Below are 13,575 nucleotides of genomic sequence, written 5' to 3'. Positions count from 1 at the left end.
ACGATTTTAAAAATGGGCAAAGTATCCAAATAGAGATTTTTCCAAAGAAGAGACACAAACAGCCAGTAAGTACATGGAGAAACTCAGTATCATTTGTCAAAGGGAAGCTGTCACTTCATCCCACCAGGAAAGACAGGAGAAATGTTGGCAAGAACGTGGGAAAATCACATCTTCCTTACAGCTTGTGGGACTGTCAAAATGGAGCAGCCAATTTGGAAAACCATGTGGGCTGTGCAGCAAAGGGTTTGAACTTAGACTTACCACAGGGTCCACAATTCCACCTCTAGATGGAATACCCGGGGGAAATGAAAACCTGTTTCCACACAGAAACATGTACACAATGTTCATAGCATGGTACATGATGGCTAAGATTGGAAGCAGCCCAAACGTCTAGCAACTGATGAATGAATGAATAAAATGTGGTATTATCCATACAATGGAATAGAATTCTACAAGAAATGGAACAAGCACCTTCTATGTTTCGTACGTTACAGCGTAGGTAAGCCTAGAAAACATTACGCTAAGGGAAAGGAGCTTGTCCATGAAGACACCTGTTGGATGAGTCCATTTATATACAGTCTCCCAAACGGGACAGTCCACAGAGAGGAAAGCAGATGAGTGATGCCGGGGGCTGGGTGCAGGGGGTGGTTCATGGTGCTGCCTGGGTCCTGGGTGGGATGGACCACTTCTCCCCGTTGCCTGTGGCCTGGGGATGACAGAGACCTTGCCCTGGGGTGTTGCCCTGTCCCCAGTCCCGCAGCTGCTGGAGTTGGCAGAGAGGGTCTCCATGCCTTGGAGGGGAGGAGCTGGTCATGGGTTATAGGAGCATAGGGGACATGGCTTTACTGCTGGCCGGGGGGCTGGTCACTGCATGTGTCTGGTGCAGTGACCTGCCTAATCCCACCAAGCAGGAGGAGCACACGTCCTCACTCAACATCTGGCACACCGACCCCACCACCAGCCGCTTCAACCAGAGCAAAGCGGTGTGCTGAGAGGATTACAAACTCTTCTCCATCCCATCGTGGTTCAGGCAGGTGAGTGGAAAGAGAACAGCTCGTCTAGGAGGCCAAGTGGAGGGAGCACCACCGACTCCCAGCGGAGCACCTGGAGGGGTGCTCCAGAGCAAGAGGACCGTCAGGAGCCTGGGGCACGGGGCTCCAGAAAGACACGAAGTGATGACACTGAAGAAAATGATCTGATTTGAGCAAAGGCTTGCGTCTGCAGGTGTGTGTGGTTTGTGGGGTCCCAGGCACGATGACTTTTGGGAAAGGTGCCTGAACAGTCTGGGGGAGACCGCTGAATTCCAGTGATGAGGACAGACTGACAGAAAGAGCATCTCGGCTCTGCAGCTCACTGCTGCAGAGAAACAGCTGCTGGAGAAGCTCAGGCATTTCGTCTTCTGCATGCGGCGGGTCTTCCTCGTCTTTTCTCGGAAGAAAAAGGTGTTACACAATCTCGCATTGGTCCCAGGATGTATTGATTTCTGTTCTAGAGATGAGTCGCCTGCCCTGTGTCATTAGGGCTGCACGGCGAGCCGAAAGGAGAGCACCAGGGCCCCTGGGAAGATTCCAGTTACTAGAACGCATTCAGTGTGGAGTCTGTTTGATTGGGTCTGGGAGACTCCGAGTACTTACCGGGAAGTTTATGCGGGGTGTCCAGAAATCTGCTGGAAAGAAAATGAAGAAATCAAATGGGAGCCGCTGGCAGGCTTGGTTGGTAGAACATGTGACTCGATCCTGAGCTCGTGAGTTCAAGCCCCACGTTGGGCAAAGAAGAAGAAGAAGGGACGAAAGAAAAAAAAAACAACCACCTGTTTACTGAAAAAAATAAAATGAAAACACTTAATGCAAACTCCCCAGGCTGGGAGAAAACCCTGTGGACCCTAGTCACGGAACTTGTAAGGACAGCCACAGTGTCCATTAACATTTATTATTTGCATAATACTTTACATTTATTTATTTATTTGAGAGAGAGCATGCATGTGAGGGGGGGATGGCGGAGCCCCATGCGTGGCCCCATCCCAGGACCCTGGGATCATGACCTGAGCCAAAGGCAGACACTTAAGGACTGAGCCACTGAGGTGCCCACATAATACTTTTAAATAAGTTAAAGAAATTAGTCTTAGGAGGACTGAGTCTCATAATAGTTTTTCAAGTGAAAAAGTTTACAAGTGAAATTTTACAAGTGAAAAAATTGTTATTCAATTGAATTCTAAAACCTTTGGTTAGCAGGAAATACTACTCCAAGGCAAGAATAGAATAAAAAATATAACAATGTAAAAACAACCAAGTTAAAAGTTCAGAATAAAAGCAAGAATAGATTTCCTTTTCTAAACAGCTTTATGGAGATCAAATTTACATGCCAAACGATTTACCGATTTGGAGTGTGGCACTCACTGTTTCTTTATCTTCACAGGGTTGTGCAAACATCACAGTCGGAGTTTAGAAAGCCGGCTGCCCCTAATAGAAGCCCCATGCGCATCACAGCACCCCTTCCCCTCCACCCCCCCCACCCCCGCCACTGCGGCTGGAGTTCCTGGACCCCCGGACCCCGTGCACTCCTGCGTCTCCAGGCTGCCCGACCCTGCCGGGACTCGATGGAGAGAGAACCGCCCCCTGCGCGCCGCCCACCCACAGGGCCTGAGAGAGGGCGGTAAGCACGCCAGTCCCCGTGCGTCCCTGCTCCAGCCCTGACCCTGCCCAGAGTCCCCCTCCAGAGCCGCTGTGGTGCCCGCTTTCCAGGCCTGAGCCTCCCACCCGGCCTCCTCAGCTCGCCGGCTAGCCCGGCTGGCCCGGTCCTGGCTCCGGCACCCCCAGCTCGCCCTGCAGCGATCTTCCTCGTTCTGCGCCACCTGTGAGTTGACACAACCATTGGGCAAACTAGATCAAGCGCTCAGGTGGGGGGTGGGGGGTGGAGAGGGGGCGCGCAGCCCTCTCCTGGCGGCTAGTCAACAATGAGTATGTCCGCAAACGTTTATGGAATGAACGGTGTCTGCAGAAATAGATGAAGACACCCCTCCCCCCCAGCCAGTGAGGACACACAGGCCCTTTACCCAGGCTTGGGAGTCAGCCCCCAGGTGGGACCCACAAACCCACAGGGGAGGATGCTGGAGGTGGAGAAGGTGGTGGAGGTGCCCCGACAGGAGATGGGGGCATCCCACCTGATTGGTTGGGGGACATGATTTGGCTGGTCCTGAATTGGAAGTGGGGGGGGGGGAGGTTGGGGGGGGAGCTGGGCTTGCTGCGGTGGCTGCAGTCAGCATCCCTGGCTGGCTCCCACTCCCGTGTGCCCCGCCATGCCCGCTTACATGCAGTCCCTCCTGCAGAGTGGTGAAAGTCTCCCTGTGGGTGGAAGGTGGGACAGGTACAGTAGGAGAGGAGATCCCCTGACTTTGCCCTGGGCTCTCTTGGCCTCCATCCTCCTGAATCTCCCTCGCCAGTTGGAGTCTTTTCTGGAATCATGGCTTGGCTGGTCTCACTTCTCCACAGAGGAGCCGTCGGGGCCTAGGATAAAAAGGCAGGACCATGGAACACTTGGGCAGTTATCAACTTCTTGGGAGAGATTTTCTTCAAGGACTGTGCCATCTGGCGCATTTCCCCCTGTGGCCTGCTCCTGTGCGAAGGAGTGCAGAGTGGTCCTGGTCCGGGGCACGCCACCTTTGCTCAGAGACAGCAAAAGTCACAGGGAGGGTAAGGCCCCAGCGTAAGGGGTTTATGGCAGTCATGGATTGAGGAATAATATAATGGAATCCGTAATCTTTGGTGAGGTTTGCTTCAAGTTTTACTTGCCAGACTGAGATACTATGGAGTCATACCTGATGTTGGGGTTGGAAGGAAAGCCTGTAGACAGATGTCTGGTCTGAGACATTCATAAGCAAACATCCAAGAAAAGAGACTCCTATAAAAAAATATATAGGGGCGCCTGGGTGGCTCAGTTGTTAGGCGTCTTCCTTCGGCTCGGGTCATGATCCCGGGGTCCTGGGATGGAGCTGTGCATGCATCGGGCTCCCTGCTCGGCGGGGATCCTGCTTCCCCTTCCCCCTCTGCCTGCCTCTCTGCCTACTTGTGATCTCTCTCTGTCACATAAATAAGAATCTTTGGAAAAAAAGAAAAAAGAATGCCAGTCCTTCAAGTTCAGGAACTACTCTGCCTCCAGGGCCAGTGAGGTGGGGGCCTGTTGGCCTTTGATTCCTGTGGTAAGATTCACTTCATGTAAACATTTTACCATCGTAGTCTTTGTAATGGTGCAGTTCGCGGATATTAAGCACAGTCACACCGTTGTCAGCGGCCACCAGATCCGGATCCGGGACTCTCTCGTCTTCCCAAACTGACACTCTGTCCCCACTAAACACGGACCCCAGCCAGCCCCTGGCGCCCACCATCCGCTTCGTCTCTAGGAGCCCAATGGCTCTGGGGCCTCGGGTAACCGGGATCCTCCTCCCATGTTTGTCCTTCTGGTTCTGGCCTCTTTCCCTCGGTACCGTGTCCTCTGCGTCCTTCCATGGGTGGCCGGTGCCGGAAGTCCCTTCCTTTTGCAGGTGGATTCTATTTCGTATGGATGGACCACATTTTGTTTACCCTTCATCCTGGACCCTGGGGCTGCTTCCATCTCTTGGCTTCTGTTGACAACGGTGGGGTGGAGCTGCTCTGTGTGGACAGTGTGTCCGTGGGGTGTGGACCGTTGGATGGATTGGGCATATCAGGCCCAATTTTCTAAGCAAGGCACTGATCTTCTCAAGGCCCCACAAGAAGGTCTGAGACCATAAGGTTTTTACTCCTGTTTAAGCAGCAAAAAGAACACAGCAAGTTTGATATTCTAAAATGTTCAAGTTGTGGGGTACCTGGGTGGCTCCGTCATTAAGCATCTGCCTTCAGCTCAGGTCATGATCCAGGGTCCTGGGTTCAAGCCCCACATCGGGGTCTCTGTTCGGCAGGGAGTTTGCCTCTCCCTCTCCCACTGCCTCTGCTTGTGTTCCTTCTTTCGTTATGTCTCTGTCTGGCAAATAAATAAATAGAAGTCTTTAAAAAAATGAAATAAAATGTTCAAGTGTGATTCAAATTTAGCTTTTATGTAGTTAGAATACTTATACCAATAGGATTGATAAGATATGGAAGCAGGACTTTCAAAATTCATATAATGGCTATGGATTTAATGTTTATATTCAAAAATGTTTATCCCACCCCATCATTGGTGTTATTTCTCCAGGACGTGTGCTTCAGGGCATCTGAGAGCTTTGACTTGTAGGGAGGGGACGGAATGGGTTCCTGCACCCCTCCCACCATGCCTGGAGCCCCCAGAAAACACTGGGGCCCTGGTCAGCAGAGTAGGATTCAGCTCAGCTCAGGGAGTCCATGTGTCTGTGCCCCAGGAGAGGAGCCTCGGAGGGGATGGCCCTGCCCATACCTGGGTCTGGACATCCAGCCTCCAGGACAGCGAGGGACCAACATCCATGGTCAGTCCACCCACCGTGTTGTATGTGTTGCGAAGCGCTAGCGACTGGTGTAGACATCTCACATGAGTGGTTAGGGGGCATAGTTGGCGCTTCAGGCTGGTCCTGAGTTGGGGAAGCCTCATCGCCAGCCCAGGGCTGGTCATCCAGGGCCAGCTGACAGACTAGAGTTGGCCAACTGCAGTCTGGGGTCCGGGTTCCTCTTTCATGGACAGTCTGGCCCAAAAAGGTGGGTCTGGCCTTGAACCGTGGAGACAATTGGCTACCTCGTAAGGGCTATTTCTGTATGGTCTGACCTCGGGCACCTGGGGGTCTGCGAAGTGGTGGCAGGAGCCGCGGGGTGGGCGGCTTCAGTGGCCTGAGAGCAGCGGGGCGGAAGATGCCCTGGATGGCCATGCTCAAGGCCGCCATGCTCTGTGCTGGGAACACGGGGGACCCTCACCCTCACACCTCGCCGTCCGCCAGCAGGTGAGACCCCCGTGCAGACGTCGCCATTGCATCTCTGGAGGGAAGATATGTAACCACCACCAGTACCACGCACCGAAATAGACCGTGAAGTGCTTTTTTAGGGGCAAAAAGTGGAAGAGCGAGGCGTGTGTGGCTTTTCTGTGCTCTGCCTCCCAGGCTGGCAGGGTCCAGTGACTGCAGATCAGATAAGCTCCCCGTGTATATGTGTCTCTTCTGAAACCAGTTAGCAAAGCTTGTGAGTGAGATGGGTCCAGCCATGCCGCTGTGTGCGAGCTCCGTCCCCACAGAAAAACTCAGTACAAAAGGAAAGAAAGCTAAAATGAAGACGAAGACGCTGCGTCTTGGCCACTGGCAGTTTTGTGATGCAAATGGTGAGCCCTGCAAACCTCCCTTTGCCTTTCTGAGATGTCTCCTGTTGCTGAGTTCGTCCTCACCGGGACTTGCATTTCACATGAGCAGCAGGTCATTTCTGGATGTTTCTGTGAAGCTGAATGGGTGCTGAGAGGACATGTGCTGTCAGTGCTCTGGGGAAATGCCAGCATCCGACGTCAGAGCATCGGGCGCTCCTGTTGAGTGGCAGGGAAGAGCCATTGAGGCCCCTTCCCTGCCCCCGCACCCCTGCCTGGCTCTGGCCCCAGCGTCTCCTCATGACCTTCCTGACCAGCTGCCTGCCCCCAACCAGGAGTCCCCAGGCAGCCCCATGCTGCCCCACTGTCCTCCCCCATCCTGCTCGGCTACCGGCTACCGTGACCTCCTCCTCCATCTGTGTCCCCTCCTCCAGGCACACAGGCCACTGTGCGGCTGCCTATATCCCTGGGGGGATTCCGTGCTTCTGAATTCCTGGTGCCGGGCCGGACCAGACCCCAGGGAGGACTTGTTTCACAGTCTGGAATGCTCCCAGTCTCGGGACCCGAACAGTCTGGGAAGCTTAGCAAACAGGATTCCATGTGCTTTGCAGCACAAGTGACCCCAGGAAGGAACAAAAGGCGAGATGAGCATGGCTTCCCTAAATCCTCTGGAAACCAGAGGCTCAGGGGACACAGATGGGACGGTGGGAGCCCACCCACACCTCACACACAGGGAAACAAGGTCCCAGAAAGGCTCAGCATCCCCCCAAGGCCCTGAAGCAAATAGAGGGAACCTGGGACGGGAACTCAAGGCAGGTCTGAGTTTGAGGTTTGTGGGCCCTGGATTGGGGGCTGGTCCTGACGGGAGCACTGTCAAGGGCGCAGGAAGACAAATTCGAGAAGAGGTTCTGGAACATGGACGGGGTGGGGGGTGGGGAGAGTGAGCAGGAAACAGGCCTGAGGCCAGAGGTTCGGGGTTGAGGGGGCACCTACTCCTTCGCCTGTGAGGCTCCTGTGCCCATGTGGCTTTGGGACCCAATGTGTTGGGATTTGAGGCCTCGGTGTCAGAATGCTCCCCAGAGGCTCTGACCTCTGGAAGACACCAGAAAGAACTGATGGATTCCGGGTGGTGCTATGGGATGATGGAATGTTCTGGAACTGGATAGAGGATGTGGTCGCACAACATTAAGGATGCACTAGATCAGGGTGCCTGGGAGGCTCAGTCAGTTGAGCACCTGACTCTTAGTTTCGGCTCCGGTCATGGACTCAGGGTCATGAGATGGAGCCCAGCTCAGTGGACAGTCTGCTGAAGAGTTTCTCTCTTTCTGCTCCTTCTCCCACGTGGGCTCCTGTGCTCGCTCGCTCTAAAATAAATATTTTAGGAGTGCCTGGGTGGCTCAGTGGGTTAAGTCTCTGCATTTGTCTCAGGTCATGAACTCAGGGTCCTGGGCATGATCTCAGGGGCCTGTCTCTCTGCCTACTTCTGATCTTGTCAAATAAATAAAAATTTTAAGATAAATCTTTTAAAAAAGTGCACTAAGGACCACTGAATTGTATACTTTATGATTTAATTTTTTAAAAAGAATATATGTATTTATTTGAGAGAGAGCAAGAGAACACAAGCGGGGCAGCGGCAGGCAGAGGCAGAGGGAGAAGCAGACTCCCTGCTGAGCCAGGAACCCAACACGGGACTCCATCCCAGAACACTGAGATCATGACCTGACCCCAAGGCAGATGCCCAACAAATTGAGCCACCGAGGCACCCCAAGAGAAAAGGGGCAAAATTGGAGGCCAAGCTGTCAGGTTTATGAATAGCGAGCCAAATAACCCCGTTAGGGTGGCGGCAGCTCAGACTAGATCCAAGGCTGACCTGGACCTCCTGGCCGTCCCTCCTGGATCCAGGCTGGGAGAGTCACGTGTGCCCGGCGGCTGCTGCAGGCGCTCCACCCCAGCGTAGGGACAGGGATGGCTAGGCCCCGGGTGTCCTGCCTGCCCCGGGGAGACAGGAGCTGGACTGAGCAGGGGGCTGAGCAATGAGGGGCCCACGGGAGCTCTCTAAGAGCAGAGAGGCTCCTGTTTAACTCAGAGAGGCACAAGTGTTCCCCAAAGAAAGGGGTGTTGAGAATTCATTTTCCTCTCAGTGATAAACAGAGATTTGCTACCAAGCCATAGAAGGCACTTGGAGGATCCTTAAATGAGTCTTAGGGAGTGAAGGAAGGGGGTCTGGAAGGGCTGCATTTGTAGGGTTCCAACTCAGGACATTGGGGGAAAGGCACGAGGACAGGCCCAAAAAAGATTCTGCCAAAGATCTGCATCTGCCAGGGTTTCCTGGGCAAGGAGGAATGTGAGGAGCCCAGGAGTTTTATGGCAGTGGAAACACTGTGTGCTAATCTGGTGGCATATGTCCAACCCACAGAATTTCCCGCATAAGCAGTGAGCCTTGGGGAAGCTGTGCGTGTGGTTGTTAACAATGTATCACTATCAGCTGCCCCTCCCTGGCAACCCCGCCCACACTAGTTAATAAGAGAAGACAGGCGGGGGAAGCGCGGCTGTACCGGAACTCTCTGTACTTGATGCATGATTTTTCTGGAAACCTAAAACTGCTCTAGAAAATAATTATTAGTTATTAATTAAAAAAACTCTATTCTGCAAAGGCAAGATTGGGACGGAGGCCAGGAAGCGGGTGCCCACGCGGGTGCCGTGGGGGCAGGGATGGACGTCTGGGGCGTCAACAAACAAAGAGCCCAATGGCGTGTGCCCGGCGTCTGCTGCTGCTGCTCTCGCTGCTGCCCATGTGCAAGGCCTGGAAACCCAAGAGCTTGTTCCTGTTCCATAAGGTCAGCGTACACCCCGTGGCACAGCTCCCGCGGATGCGGCCTCACACGGGTTCTCTGGGGCTCCCAGCTCCTTCCCTGCAGTGTCCGCCCCCATGAGTCTGGTCTGGGGGCTGGAAAGGAGGGTGCCTGGGAGCACATCCTCCTCCCCAGGCCCTGGAGCCCCCAGGATGGCTGATTCTGGTGCTGGGGACCCCAACACCAAATCCAGGCCAGATGGCAGCACAGTGGGGGTGGGTTGGGGGTCGAGAAAGCGTCTCTGCTGGGAGGGGTGTGGGCAGCGTGAGAGTGCCTGCACTGCCTCTTCACCCCCCTAAGGCACCAGTCCCTCCACGTCCACAGCACCCACTGCACAGCGGGCAGCCCGCTGGAGGCCGGGGCCTCGGGGCCCCATGTGAGGCAGGGGAGCTGGGGTTGGGGAGCCTGGTGCTGGGCCATGGCCCAGAAGCGTCCTCGGTGCCTCAGGCCAGGAGTGAGCTTCCCAGTCTGGCCGCTTCTCACCTGAAAAGCCGCCTTGCTGGGCTCCAGGCCCTGGTCCCCAAGTGCCTTCCCAGCTTCAGTTTTATTAAGATCTTCAAAACCAAACCAAACAGAAGTTCTCGGTGTGTGAATGCCTGCGAGTGAGTCTCCAGTGTGGAGGCATCAGCCGCCCTGTGCTCCGGACCCGGGTCCGCCAGACTAGCTGTGTGTGAGGCTCTGCCCTGCCCCTCCCTTCCCTAGGGGGTGAGGCTGGGGTCTACCACGGAGACAAGGGTTGAGGGGGGAACCTCACCCCCAACAGCCCCCAGCCTCGGGAAGCCAGGTGGGAGTCAGCGTGTTTCCTTTAGTTTGGAAAATATACCTATTTTTCATTAAAAAGTTGCTATTTATGTTAACATGGGACAGGGAGCCTATTTTTAAATAGGTTTTGGCATAAACATGTAAAACTTCTAAAGTCGTTAGCAAGAACTCACACTGATGCCAGCTTTGGGCGCCTTAGTAAGTTTTTGAGTTTGCAGAGGAATTTTGAGACCTGAAGTTTGAAAACTTGGATCAAAGGCCTGGGGAGCAGGTGGCCTTCAGGGGGTGGGATGGGATCCCGGCCACAGCTCTGGGTTGACTCTGTGACCCCTCGGGAGGCACCTGCCATCTCTGAGCCTGTGCCTCAGTTTACCCTCCTGTCCACGTGGCTCACGACAGGTACAGACGACGTCAGTTCCCTTTCTCTCCCTGTCCTCTGGCTCCCTCTCACCCCACCGGCCACCGAACCCGCCAGGTCTGGAATATTCCAGGAAACCTGAAGGGACGCAGAAAGAAGGGGTGGGTGTTCGGAGACGGGGAAGCCCTGGCGGGCAGCCGCAAGACGGTGCCCGGCTTTGCAGAGGACGGGAGAAGCGTGCGACGACCACTCCGAGTGCCAGAGCCGCTGCTGCGTCCCCAGCAGCCTGAACCCGCAAGCCTTCTGCGTGTCCAAGACTATCTTCCTCAAGTGCCTGCCCTGGCGGAAGGTGCTAGCGGGCAAGGGGGCGGGGCGGGGGGCGGGGCGGGCAGGGCCGCCCGCGGTGGGGGAGGGGCCGGTGGGGAGCCGCGGCGCTCGGTGTCCCCGCAGCCCAACTGGGACGCTTGCTCCGACCACGCCGAGTGCCGCAGCCGCTGCTGCGTCACCAACAGCGCCAGCTCGGAGAAGTTCTGCAGGCCCAGGGACATCTTCCGGCAGTGCACGCCTTGGCGCAGGGTGAGGGGCGCGGCGGGGCGCGGCGGGGCGGGGCGCGGCAGGGGCCGGAGCCGAGCCCCCTCTGCGTCCGCAGCCCGACGGCGCCCGCTGCGGCCACCACCGGGAGTGCCGGAGCCAGTGCTGCATCGCGCTCAGCGAGGTCAGCCGTCCCCGCTGCGTCCGCCGGAGCGGTCTCCTGGCGCAGTGCCTGCCCTTGGTGAGCGCCCGCCCCCGGGAGGGGCTTCCCGCGGCGCCCGAGGCCGGCGGCCCGCGAGCGGGGCCTGGTCTCCACACCCGCGGGGCGCCCCCTTCCGGGAGGGGCTGACGCCGGCGGCCTCCGGGTCTGTTTTCCTTAACCGGAAAGGAAAGAGGCCCTGGGGAGAACGGGCCCAGCGGCCAGGGTCCCAGTGGGAAGCAGGTGCCGCGCGCCTGGTGAAGGGCCGTTAGATGCGGGGCTGCGCGGTGAGCCCCGAGCAGGGGCAGCATCAGGATTCGCAACCCTGGGACTGAGGAAGGGCCGCCCAAGGGAGGAGGACTCCAGAGCCGCGCTCTCCTTTCCTCCGCTCCTTTTGCACCCTTGTGATAGCGGAACAGTAACCCTAAAACCAGAAGGACAGAGGTCAGCCTCCTAGCACAAGACCTGCGCCCGTGCCCTGCAGATGGATCGTGGTGGGGGTGCACATGTGGGGACCTGGGCAGATGGAGACCAGGGTGGGAGTGGCAGACATAGCGGTGGTCGTGGAAATGAAGATGGGGGGACGGAGATGGGGATGGAGATGGGAGACGGTGATGTGGGCAGAGATGGGGGACAGACATGGGGGCATGGAGACGGGGGTGTCAGAGGCAGTGAAGGCATGAAGGGCGGGTACCAGAGACAAGGGAGTGGGAGCTTAGAGAAGGGTGGGGGCCACGGCAACTGGGGACAGGCTCGGGGGTCGTGGAGAGAACACGAGGCTGCCGTGTTGTGTGGGTGTTCAGGCACCTGGCTTGAGGCTGGGATCGGTAACTTCTTTCTGATCACAAAGCGGTCTCTGTCCCCCAGGTAAGGACCACATTCTTTTTTTTTTTTTTTAATATTTTATTTATTTATTTGACAGAAAGAGATCACAAGTAGGTAGAGAGCCAGGCAGAGAGAGAGGGGGAAGCAGGCTCCCTGCTGAGCAGAGAGCCCGATGCAGGGCTCGATGTGGGGCTCGATTCCAGGACCCTGAGATCATGACCTGAGCCGAAGGCAGAGGCTTAACCCCCTGAGCCACCTGGGCGCCCCTAAGGACCACATTCTTGAGCACACAACCCCATCTCGCTAGGTGCGGTGCCATCGGCTCCTTGAGGAGCCCTGGGCCCAGCAGGTGCTCACAGAAACGTGTGCCCTGCTGGGCTCCCACGGCTGCCCTGGCCGAAGGCGAGCTGACTCCATCCGAGGGGGGCGGAGAGCTGTGAGGCACCTGTCTCCCCCGTGCATGTGGCACTTTCTCTCACTTGGTCCTTCAGTGACAGGGAGCTTGGCTCGCGGGTCCACGCTGCTCTCTCCAGGCTGTGAGAACCTGGAGGCGTCAGACGTGTCTGTCCCTTCTCCCACTGGTGAGCTCCCGAGGCTGATGATGCGCAGGTCCACGGACAAACTGCGGCTCCCAGAACCTTCCCATCAATAAACATCTGCTGACTCACCCAATGTGTTTTGTCGCATCCATTTTTGTTTTCAGACAACAAAGGTAAAAACAATGTGGAGGAGTGGTATAGTGGCACCTGCTTGTCAAGGACAAGGTTGCCTTCCTGAGGATGCGAGTCTAGTCAGAGATCAAGTCTCACCAGGAAGGGAAAGCCAGAGCTGGAGCATTTAAGAGGCGGAGCCCTTCCCCATGCACAAGCCCCTCTTGTCCTTGCAAGTAGAGACGATCTGTCAGTTGTTCCAAACTGAAAAGGGGCCACCAAGAGCAGGTGGGAGCTGAGGATGCCCTGGAGGGGCTCCCGCTTCCTTGGGTCACTTGTCCTTCCGTCCTTCCTGCTCTGGCCCCAGGTCCGGTAGCATCTCGGAACAGATGCCCCAGCTAATTAGAGCCTGTCCGCACCAGCGGCTTCTTGCCGTCCCCAGAGCTCAGCACCTTAGTCACCCCGATGACGATCTTCCGGGGTTTCCATTACCCACACCTGCTGACACCAGGCTTCTTTTCTGGGCTTCATTAAAAATAATCTCCTCCTTCCTCTCCTCCTCCTCCTCATCCTCCCCTCCCTCTTCCCTCCTCTTCCTCTCCCTTTCTCCTTCCTCCTCCTTCTCCTCCTTATCTTGAGCTAAGACGATCCTTGCAGAGAAAGGAAAAGCTTTGCTTCTATCCCAGTAAGAACAGCTCAGGTAAGCCACAAATCATAGTTAAAAAACAAAACAAAAGGAGCGATCTGAATGTAAAACATAAGATGTAAAGCATTTAGAAGAAAAATAGGGTAGGGGTACGTGGGTGGCACAGTCCGTTGAGTGTCTGACTCTTAGTTTCTGCTCAGGTCATGATCTCGTGATTGTGGGAGGAGCCCCCAAGATTTCTGTTGCTTTGCACTCAGTAGAGAATCTGCTAGAGATTCTTTCTCTCCTTCTGCCCCTCCTCCTCTCTCTAAAACAAATAAATCTTAAAAAAAAAAAAAGCTGTTTTCTTGACCTTGGATTCAACAGAGTTCTTTGATGTGGCCACATGTCCCTCATAAGAGAAAAAGTAGATAAACCACTAACATAAGAACTTTTGTTCTATGACAGATACTTTTTTAAAAAAAGATTTTATTTTTTAATTGTTATGT

The 13,575-nt window shown here is 55.4% G+C and overlaps 1 protein-coding gene across 3 annotated transcripts in view; it reads left to right on the top strand.

The window, feature by feature from the left end:
• Positions 1-8,850: 8,850 nt before the first annotated feature.
• The window catches only part of LRCOL1 (leucine rich colipase like 1), a 29,514-nt gene continuing 24,789 nt past the window's right edge, over positions 8,851-13,575 (top strand). Inside the window, exons 1-6 of one of the 3 annotated variants that reach the window (XM_046025888.1) lie at positions 8,851-9,101; positions 10,460-10,585; positions 10,687-10,812; positions 10,886-11,008; positions 12,283-12,503; positions 13,099-13,141. In XM_046025888.1, the coding sequence (XP_045881844.1) occupies positions 9,012-9,101; positions 10,460-10,585; positions 10,687-10,812; positions 10,886-11,008; positions 12,283-12,285 (468 nt within the window). In that variant the 5' untranslated portion in view covers positions 8,851-9,011 and the 3' untranslated portion in view covers positions 12,286-12,503; positions 13,099-13,141. Of the gene's footprint in view, positions 9,102-10,459; positions 10,586-10,686; positions 10,813-10,885; positions 11,519-12,282; positions 12,504-13,098; positions 13,142-13,575 lie in introns of those variants that run through there. The other 2 variants (XM_046025887.1, XM_046025889.1) reach the window with 2 other exon arrangements.

Source organism: Meles meles, chromosome 12 (genome assembly GCF_922984935.1).
Source record: "Meles meles chromosome 12, mMelMel3.1 paternal haplotype, whole genome shotgun sequence".
NCBI lineage: Eukaryota > Metazoa > Chordata > Mammalia > Carnivora > Mustelidae > Meles > Meles meles.
The sequence above is the reverse complement of the archived record's forward strand: the minus strand, read 5'-3'. Positions and strand labels throughout refer to the sequence as shown.